At 25.9% G+C, this 11,542-nt stretch overlaps 1 protein-coding gene across 1 annotated transcript; it reads right to left on the reverse strand.

The window, feature by feature from the left end:
- Window positions 1-6,072: 6,072 nt before the first annotated feature.
- On the reverse strand, window positions 6,073-6,783 carry LOC148192293 (uncharacterized). Its single transcript, XM_088099532.1, has one exon. The coding sequence runs from the start codon at window positions 6,699-6,701 to the stop codon at window positions 6,366-6,368; it is 336 nt and encodes a 111-aa protein (XP_087955658.1). The 5' UTR covers window positions 6,702-6,783; the 3' UTR covers window positions 6,073-6,365.
- Window positions 6,784-11,542: the final 4,759 nt, after the last annotated feature.

The following is an 11,542-nucleotide window of genomic DNA, read 5'->3' on the forward strand; positions in this document are numbered from 1 at the left end:
AAATGCATTATGGACTAACAAGTTATAACAGTCCATAAAAAAATCTCTTATTTCTAATATACATAAAAGAATTATTGGAGCAGCTATAGTTAATATTGTTTAAATTTAGTCTTGGACCAGCCTAATTTGAAAAATAAGAGATAGAAAGAAAATGACACTAAATTTATACACATTTTTTTGTACATATTATTCTTCTTATTTAGTTTCCATCAATATATTATACTTAAATTCCTAATAATGAAACACATCATACTTAAATTATATTTAAATTTCTAATAATAAATCACATCACACTTGTTTTTACATTATCGAGATATCTTCGTAGTAGCTTGTGTCTACTTGTTTTCTTCACACTTCAAGCTGACAACCAAAAAGTATAAAAAGACACTTCAAATCTCAAATTAACAATTTGTTATACATGATAAATATTATAATTAATGAATAGTTTACCTACCTCATAGACAAACATAATACCTATCCAATATAGACCTATAATATGTAGGCCATAGGGTTTAGGATTTAATATCTTTTTTTCACTCACTTTCTTTTTTCACCTTTGTAAATATGAATAAATCTATTATGCCGTTTTGGTTTAAATATTTTTCTAAATTCTGCAATTTGGAAAGTTGCTGAATTTTTTAGTTTGAAAGTAAAAAATTATCTAAGATTGCATAATTTAGAAGTTATCCTTTGCATAAAAAATTTCAAGTAATTCGAAAGTTACTCTTAAATTTTCGAATTGCATAAAAATAGCTTCCATTATAATGCGGTATGATATGTTGTGTTTTTCTAAGTAGAGAAAATGTGAGATAGAAAATGTATGATGAAAAGAACAGCCAGGCTTCAGAAGAAAATGAGGAAACAGTAGCAAGGAGGTGCAGGAGAAAATTGGGGGGTCCAACTTGCTTTTAATGACCCAACCCGTTAAAGAATAAAGAATGCCGCCTTCTTTTTGCACTCATCATATTCATACTTCGCTTGCTGTTTTATCAATGTTTTATTTCGAAACATGATGAAATTAAATTGTGATCATACTTCTAGAAACTAATTTTTTTTTAATGAAGGTTACACTAACATTTTCCATATTCTTTAATAATATATATTAATATAATACATTATTATCATATTAGAAAGTAATGATTAACTATTTAGGTTTTTTTTACCTGTTTCACTCATCTCTCTCTCTCTATAGGTTGTAAGCTCTTATTCATTTCTAATGAAAAATTGTATTCAAATGTATTTTTCTTTTCTCGTATTAGAGAAAGTTGCAAATCCTTCTTTCATCTTAATGCATACTTTTATTACGTAAGATGTATTTTTCTATTATCAATATCCTAAGTCAATTCATGAAAAGTTCAAAAAGTACTTATCTTCAATATATCAAATATATGTAGAAGGTGGTTGATTTTTAACACCTATCAAACAAAAAACAAAATCCCTACTTTATAAACCAAAATAATAATATCTTAATTATGTTTATTTTATTTTTAAACTTAAAATTAGAATATATATTATTATATTAAAGTGAGTTGTAAAATAAGTATATATTTTTTAAGTGATATGAAAGTATTATTTTCCATATATATTAAGAAAAGTCATTTCACAGCTACTCTTTCATTGGTCAGTTTGTCTAAATATATTTTGTCAATTTAAGGGTTATTAGTAAGTTATACTTAGTTGTTTGGTGTTAGGTTCACAGATAGTTTTTTTTTTCTTCTTCCTTTTTTACTTATATTAAATAAAAAATTTTGAAGAACAAAACAATAAAATCGTAGCATTTGGCTATTCCTATAGATTTTTTTCTTCTAACTAAAAGGATCCTTTCCCAGAATTGTTTACATTTTAAAATTTTAATTTTTAAATTATAGAACTAAGTATATAAGTATTTATACATTCAACATATATCATCTACATTTCAATTAAATAGACTTTTGATAGATATATTTTCTGCGAAAAATATCATACAAAATGTAAAAGTTAGTAAACTGTAAAACTATTAAATACTGAGAATGCAAAAATTTTGTGGATATTGTTTGAAATTGTTTCTGTTTTGAAAATTTTTCAATTGAGTATAAAAAGATGATGGATAACTATATATCTATCTCTCTCTCTCCATACCCAATTCAAATATCAATCATCATCTTCATTTTTTCCCATATTTCATTTAAATTATTAAAATACTCAAAATTTATTAGATAATTTAAATATAAATATATATATATATATATATATATATATATATATAATATTCTCTCAGTATTTTATTTTATAACCTTTTCTTTTTGTCTTTCGTTACACATTTATTTCTCTTCTATTCTAATTGTTTTGTTTGTTCTCTATTCACAAAATTCATTTACATTTCTAAGATATTTTTTATGTTGGACAATTATGTTTAAATGATGTATAATTAATTAATAGTTTAATTCATTTACACTTCTAAGATATTTTTTCTATTGGACAATTATGTTGGAATGATGTATAATTAATCGATAGTTTTTAGGTCTCACATTGGTTATTTCTACTCTCTTTAATATTTTTATTTCTTTTTTCACATTTTCAATTTCAAATATTGAATCGCATAAATCCTTTATTTACTAAATTATCTTCTTTATTTTCTTTTATCTTTAATTTTTGTTTCACTTTAAGAACTTTTATTTTATTTAAACAATTTTCATTATTAGTCAATAATTCGACTAGTTCAATATCTAAAAAGATATCATAATTATAATTTTTTTTTCTTATATGCAATTTTCTTCATTGGTATAATTGTTTTTAAGACATACATTTGATATTTTTTATTATTAATTTTAAAATTTTTATTTGTTGTTTATTGTTATCATGTAGCATACTGATATTGTGAGTTTTTATGTAATTAATTTTCTAAACTCATTATCGCCACAATTGTATAAAGACGAGTGTAATACAGTAACTTAATATCATTATCATTGCTATGATTCAATAATTCGTTGTTTCAGTTTTTTCTTTATATATATATATATATATATATATATATATATATATATATATATATATATATATATATATATATCTTGTATTCTCTGTATAAGCACGGTTTCACATCAAACATTTTAAAAATGTTTTCTTCTTTTCTCTTCTTCGTGGATCTCACAATGTACTTTCCATAAATGCTTTTTGTCTTTCACATGCACACACAAAGAAAGAAATAATATCACTCTAATATGGTTTAGAACCTAACATATCCTAGTGAGATTTGTTATTTTCTGAACATATATATTGTTTCACCAATTATCGAGTCCTTATCGGACTATCCATTAGTCAAGTCCCACACATAATATATATATATATATATATATATATATATATATATATATATATATATATACCTCGACGTGAGGAGGGTGTATTGAAAGCCTCACTAGAGATAAAGTTAATTCACAATATACAAATGAGTACAAGTCTCACTTTAAAAACATTACTTCACATAAAACACTTCCAAAAATGTTTTTTTCTTTTCTCTTCTTTCTGGTTTTCGCAACACACTTCCCATAGATGCTTTTTGGCTTTCACATTCAAACCCCTAGAAAGAAACCATATACCCTATAATATGGAATCATAACTATTATTTAAAGCTTATCCTTGTGAAATTTTTTGTTTGTTGGACATATTGTTTTACATGTTATCAAACCATCCAATAATGTCAAGTCCCACACAAAAAATGTATATACCACGATGTGAGGGGTGTGCATTAGAAGTCTCATGTCAACTAGAGATAAAGTGAATTCATAATATATGAATGGGTTCAAGTCTCACCTTGCAAGCCGAATTTGTGGAGTTGAGTTAGACTTAAAGTTTATTTCTTAACATAGTGTCAAAGCCTAAGTGAAGTTTACAACATCATCAAGACTCAAATTCTTCTCATTGAATCGTTGTCTCAAATAAATCAAGTTTTTCTCTTGTTCTTCAACAAGAAAGACAACTCATTGGAGGTATTAACATAGATAAAATCTATCATAAGCATGGTTAATAGTCTGCCAACATGGAAGCAGCAACAAGGAAAAATTAGTTATAACTGGAAAACTCAAGGAAGGGGAAAAGGACGCAATCCTAATTATAGGTAGTCAACTACTACATGAGAGCTTCAATGAGTCATATATCTTCTAAAAGATCTCAAAATCCAACCCATTGTTCTTGTTGTGTTATATTGTGACAGTCAGCCTGGACGCTATATAGCCTTCAATCCCGACTTTCACGAGCACACAAAATACATTGAAATTAATTGTTATGTGGTTCATGAGAAGTTCCAAGCTAATTTGTTCCACCTTCTTCCCATCTCTTTAGATAAATAACCAGTTGATATATTTACAAAGGCTCTAGAACCAAAGAACTTCTACAACGTTACTTCCAAGCTTGGTATCTTTAACATCTATGTCAATGCTTTGATGATTCATCGTTTCAGTTTTTTGTTTTCTTTATCTGTTTCCAACTCTGTATAAATAGAGTTTATGATCTTTGTATAAACACTACTTATCAAACATTTTAAAAAATGCTTTTCTCTTTTCACTTCTTCGTAGGTCTGCAATGCACTTCTCCTACATGTTTTTTGGCTTTCACAAAAATATATAGAAAAAAAACGATATACCTCGTAATAATCATAATTCTTTTTATGACCACCTAACAACATGTGAAATTCAAAACATGAAATATCTATGCTAAATTTAAATTATTATTTATTTAATCTCTATTTTTTGTTTTATTTTGTTAATCAAGTGGTGTATAAGAAAAAAGAGATTTTATTATAATTTAATAAATGAAAGAAAGAGACATTTGAAATATTTTTGAATTTAAATATTTAAGTTTTCAAAATTAATAAATATTTTAGTTATCATAAAATTTATTTATATATAATTGTGTAATATTTTATATAACTTTTCTAGTTGTCCAGTTGTTATTTTATACTTTAATTTTTTAATTAATTAATTGGTATTGAAACAATAAAACGAGTATGGAAATGAATACGGATATACTCACTTTCTAGTAAAAATAAAGATGATAAAAGAAATTATACCCATTAAATATAAGTAAAGATCTTTAATTATACTCATCTAGATTATTTTTTTTTTCAAAATGAATATAAAATAATAAAAATCATCTCCATCACCTCCCATTTCTAGTAAGTACAACCACAATACCTAAATCAAATTTAAATAAATATATAATTATAGTAATATATATTGAATATTTTGGACCCTTAAAATTCTTGTTAAAAATTATCTACACTTAGAATAAGACTTAACTTATAAATAAAAAATCTTTATAAGTGGGTTTTATAAATACCTAATAGATTAATTCTATTCCAGGTGCATGGATCGATACAACCTTAATTTTTAACAAGGGATGTTCAACAACTTTGACAACAAAATTTAGATTTGTAAAGTTTAAAGAAATCACTGTTTTAAAGGAAAAACATACGTCTCAATAGTTTGGATGCAAACAGATAATCTTAATAATTTAAGAGAAAACAAAAATGATATTATCCTTTGCTAGGGGAAAAGTCTTCAATAGACGAGTGTTCAAAACTTCAGTGTCCATAGCTATTGCAATTATTCCTTCACAAATAAAACTTTTTGGAGCTTTCTTTTGAGAAGTTTTCTGGTCCTCTGATTCTGATTTTTCAAGTTATTTTTATTTGTGGTCAAATAAATTATAACTTACCTAAAATATTGTAATGTGTAGTTACTGAATTGACCAATCTAATATTGACACTAATATATGAAACTTCTAATCTAAAAAATATTTGTTTTGTCTAAGCACTAGAAAGAAAAAAAAAATTGATTGATTATTCTTGTGCTTTAAATTACACTTTTCTTATAATTTTTTTTTCTCCTCTAAAGTAAAAAAATAAAAAGAATAAAATAAGAAATTACTGGTTAAAATTAAATATACGTATAAGTAAAATTAATAATTATTATATTAAAAGTTATTATTCTTCCTTTTATTCTCTAAAATACATATTAGACTACTCTCCTTTCTGGTGGGAATAATTTTAACTTGTCACCTTTGACTTCAGAAAAAGAACCAACCCTGCTATAATTTATCTAAAAACAAAACCTTCTGCTAAGTATAATTCTTTTCACTAAGTACAGAAGACTAAATTCACACTAACATATACAGAAGACCAAAAGACTAGTATATATAACACATTTTCTTCCTATTAAGCACAGTCAGTACATACAACAAGCTAACCAAAACTACAATAAAAACATTATGAAGGTGCCAATAAGGGATTCTTTTTCTTTTCCTTGTTGTATATATATGAAAGAAAGTAGATACATACATGCATATATATATATATATAGATAGATAGATGTGTAAGAATTGAAATTTCAGTTGTTGTGTGAGGGTGTGATCTTGATAACAAGGCCTGGGAAGACATCATCAGGGTCATGGATGTGAGGGTTTTTTTCCACTATGAAGGGGTCACCACATTTGTCACTGATTGTGTGAAGTGTCTCTCCTTCTCCGACCACATAGATTTCATCACAAGGCTTCGACAACAACACTTGTTTACCCCTCAGCTTCCCTTCATCATCCTCCTGAAGAACAGAACTGTCACTGAATAAGCACAGCAGTATGAGGGTCACGAGAAGACATGCACAGAACCATGATGCTGCATCAACCATGGCTTTTGAACTTGATGCTTTTCTTGGATTCAAAGCCATCACTTTTAGAGAGAGAGAGAAATATGAAAGAGAGAGTGAGTGAGTTTTGGTGATCTATCAGAGATGATAGGTTCTACAAAAGAGACAAAGTGGAACACCTTTTATAACCCAAATTTCCTCAATTTAATTCTTTCACTTAGGCCAAAATTTTAAAACACTGAATCAGAAAAAAAAAAAAAATACTATATATTAGTATGACTTTTACAACATAAATTTTCAATTATAATACTTTGAATCTAATTCTTTTTAATGCAAAAAGTTAAGACAGTCAAAGAATAAAAATAATTAAATCATTAACTTATATGTCTAGTTTTCTTCTTATCATATTTTAATTTTTAATTTCTATGTATTTTTTAAGTTAAAAAGTTCACACAGTCAATAAGTCAAAAATTATTATTAATACAACTTATATATAAATTTCAGCCACTGGTATAGAATATTAAAAAAAATTATATTAAAGTTTGTTAATACTATATTTAAAAACTTCTATTTTTTTAAAGTATATTTCGACTAAAATTAGTTTAAAAAATTTAAATTGACAAACAGTATTTTAACCTAAAAAATCTACTAAGAGAAAAATCACAGGTGAGAATAATAGAAAAATATTTCCATTAAATGGAAAAAACTACTATATCTACATGAAGATAAGAAAAAACAGTTAATTTCTTTCTTATAATTGAATAATATTGCCCTTCTTATTATAAAATTGGAAATGCACAAAATAAAGATGTAATATCATCCCAAGTTTTTTTTTGTTATATTATACACGAGTGGTGAAATTATATATATAACTATTTAATAAATAAATATTTGGGAAACAGCACATATATTAATGGGTTGTAATAATTAAATGTCTTAAGAAAAATAATAAGCGAATTTTCTAAAAAATTGCTGTTTTAAACTTTTGGGTTATTTGTGTCTCTTTCTTTAAATTTGTAGCTTAATTGTGGTTCCATAACTGGTCTACCACAAAAATATAAACTAAAACATTATATTTAGATTTATCAAATGTTTATTTTCAGAACATATATATTTGAAAAAGTGAATTTTAAATTTTACTTAATCTTAACGTAAAATATTTTTACTATATTTTTTATCTAGGTTTAACTTCTGTTATATATGAAAAATGTACAGTGATATTTTTATAATTAAATTGTTAAAATTTATATTTGATTTATAAGCATCACACATAAAAATTGGTTTTTACGTCTAACGCAGGAGTCAAACGTAAGTTTACACCACAAAAACCAATTTTTATGTCTGATTTTTAATATTAAACGTCGATTTGATTAAAAAAACCCTAATGTGCTCTTTTTTCCTTCATTTTGTTTATTGTACAAATATAAACACTTAACTCAACATAAACATGTTGTGTATATGTAAGGTTGCATTTTCTGTCATTAAGGTTAGTTTTTCTCATTATTTTTCCATTATGACTGTTTTAGCTTAATCCACAAGATATCGAATTTATAAAATTCATTAAAAATAGTTAGAAAATGTTTTCTTACTCAATTTTTGTGTGGAAATTTTTATTAGGTTGTATTTAAATGTAGAGTGTTCATATATGTATTGGTCATATATTTAAAGTTGTCATGGTGTTTTATGCCCTAGTCAAAAACACTTTAAGATTGTATTTGACTTTTTTTATACTCTTCGAGTAAAGTAGTGTGAGGTTTGAGTTAAATTTTGGTTTTGGAGAGTGTGGGTGTAGGGGGCATGACAGTTTGTGTTGTACAAATTTTCACATAATATTATTCTCTGATTATCTTTAGGCAACGATTATGGTTTTTCTTCAAATTTGGACTTTTCACGTTATATTCATGTGTTAATCTTATTTCTCTATTGGTAGGGTGATTCTTAGAGGTAAAAAAGGTGAAGTTCTTCATTGATTGTGCATTTTTTTCTCAACAAAAACTTTAAATAGTCATAACTTTTGTTACGGACCTTAAATGGAGACACTCCAAAAGTGAAATTTGTTGGAAATGAGGTGAGGAACAGGATGGCCAATACCCGAAGAGGATTGGGGATTTGGAATTTTGAAAATTCCATCATTTATGATATATTTAGTTAGAAAAAAAAAATATTATTAGATATTGTGAGAGTGTCTTGGGTTGTAAGGGATGCTAACTTTGTTGTTTGTTGACTTTGTTTGTTGTTTTCATTATTTTGTGTGTAGATATGATTACTAGTATTAAATTGTGATTATTTGTGAAGGTTCTTAAAGTGGCGAAGTTGGATAGATAAATTTATGAACTATGTTTGGGTGTGATTGTTTATAGATGATCTCCGGAGTGTCAAAGTCAGATGAGTGATGTGTCAGGGAGAGAACTCTATGAATTACGTTTGAGTGTGTTTGTTTGTAGATGGTCTTTGGAGTGTCAAAGTCAGAGGGTTGATGTAAGATAACTTTATTTTTACTTGATCCTTAAGTGTCGATGGCAGAAAACTTATGTCTATGGACTAAGAACTCTAAAATTTAATGTTTTGTTGTGTTTTAAAAATCATTCATATATAGGGTGTTTTTCATTATCTAAATTTTCTAATGACTATTCAAATGTTTTGAGATTTTAAACACTTTTAGAATTTATTTTCAAAATTAAGGTTTTATGTTATTTTGTTAACTTACCTTTACATTTATACTCATGATTTCCAACTGCGATGACCAAATAATCATATAAATATCTAAAAAATTGCATATCAGAAGTCAACATTAAAAATGTTTGGGACAAACTTTTAGTCTAATGTTTTTTTCTTTTCAATAAAGATTATGGTGGTAAAATAATGTTTTTGTTATTATAGATATTTTTAATAAAACAAGAACAAACTTTTATTTTAATTATTACTAATTATAAATTTTTTCGCAGAATAAATTGGAAGGTTACCCATGAGGTCATCTTCATCTTCATATGAATGTAGAGATAGCCATAAATAAAAAATTTGTTTCTAGAATCCCAATTATATATATTGCAATTATATATTGCTTGTGTGAATAAGTTGCAAAGAAGAATGCAATTTCCATCTAATTAGAAGTGCTATGATTGTGGTTTAGTGGAATAATAGATAACGAAAATTGAGGTAAATAAAACAAGAGTTTGTAATATTTGGATTATTATAGGAGTCACATTAGACTCCTCAACATTCATTTAAACAAGTTTGTGTTAATTAATGTGGATGAAGTAGAACCACAAGTATCACTAATGGAGAATCATTACAAGATGGAGAGGGACAAAACTATGGTACTGTCGATTATCTTTAAAACATAATGGAAGGTGACTAGGAGAGTAGTAGTATGTCGACACAAGAAAATGTATTTATATAGTATTTTAGTATAGTTTTGTGTTAACAAAGATATAAATAGAAATAGAGAAAGAATGTTACGATAAGTATTTGGTACAAAAATTAATGATTACTGAAATCTATAGCATGCTTGATGAAAGATATTATATTAGAACTTGGACTGTGAATGGTGGAATGTTGACTTGCAAATGTGGTGGTCACCATTTCGTTTGAGTGCTTTCGGTTTTGGTCGAGAAATTTCAGAATGATTACATCATTAATTCATACAAAATCACTACTTTAAATAACTTTTATCAGTCTAGATTTATATTTATCTTTAGTTTTTCAAAATATATTTAGTTCCATGTCTTAAAATAAATAATAAAAAATTTTAATATATTAAAATCAGTATATTTTAAACGCGTTTGCATAAATAATACCATAAATTCAATAAAAAAAAGTACAAGTTTTTAAATATTACTATCCAAAACTATAAGAATTAAATTAAGGGGAAAAAAAGTGATTCCATTAACATGATTACACTAATAAGAATTTTGTGGCGAAGTTGAATATGCTAATTTTGCACATATGTAAAGAGGATATTTGAAGTGCTTATGATCGTGACATGATCCCATTATACTTATAAGTGTGTGTTTAAACGTTTTATATATAGTAGCCCCCACCAACTAAGCTTTGTCATGTATATATAATTTTTGTGTGAAAAAGAAGATGAAGTGGAGTGGTGTCTCTTCCACAATGAGTAGACTAGAATAAGAGAGCCAATTGGCTACGACAGTGGTAATCGTAAAAAATAAGTTTCGATTTTAGGGTTCATAGATAACACCAAAAAAATTGCTATTAATTACTATTAAGAATGTCTTTAGGAGAGACAATTTAGGTGGGAAATTGAGAGGATTCAATACAAATATAGTAGTAGGTATTCAAAGCTTAATCGTTTGGTGAAGATGAAATTATGAGAAGAGAAATGAAAAATGAGTCTTTTAAAAAAAAAATATTCTATCTTAATTTGGTGTGAAAGAATTTAGTTTCTTAAATGGCTTCATTCAACTAAAATATGGAGTTGTTATTTGATCTTTTTCAAAAAAATTATATAGACTAAAAATAAGATCAAATATTATATATATATTATTTTATAAATTATTTTTATAGAATTGAGATGAATTTAAAATTCAGTTCTTAATCATTTTCATTAAAATTTGTTTTAATATTAAGGATGATTTTAGCAAAAGAAAATATATAAAATCACAAGAAAAGTAAGTTAACAATTTAATATTATCCTATCAAAATAATGTTTATAAATGATCTCATACAATCCTTTTAATTAACAATGGCATTCCACACCATTTTACAACATACATATCATTGATTCCGAGCATTTTTGGTCTACAAACCTTAACTTCATGAAATCAAGATAATTTAATATAACTAATGCCTTTTAAAAACTATATATTAAGTATATCACTTCAAATAATAACACTTGATCCATTTAATATTTCTAGTATATCAACTTCAACTTCGTTGCATGAATGATTTAACCCTAAACC

This window comes from Vigna umbellata, chromosome 9, assembly GCF_029865625.1.
Source record: "Vigna umbellata cultivar VRB3 chromosome 9, Vumbellata_1.0, whole genome shotgun sequence".
NCBI lineage: Eukaryota > Viridiplantae > Streptophyta > Magnoliopsida > Fabales > Fabaceae > Vigna > Vigna umbellata.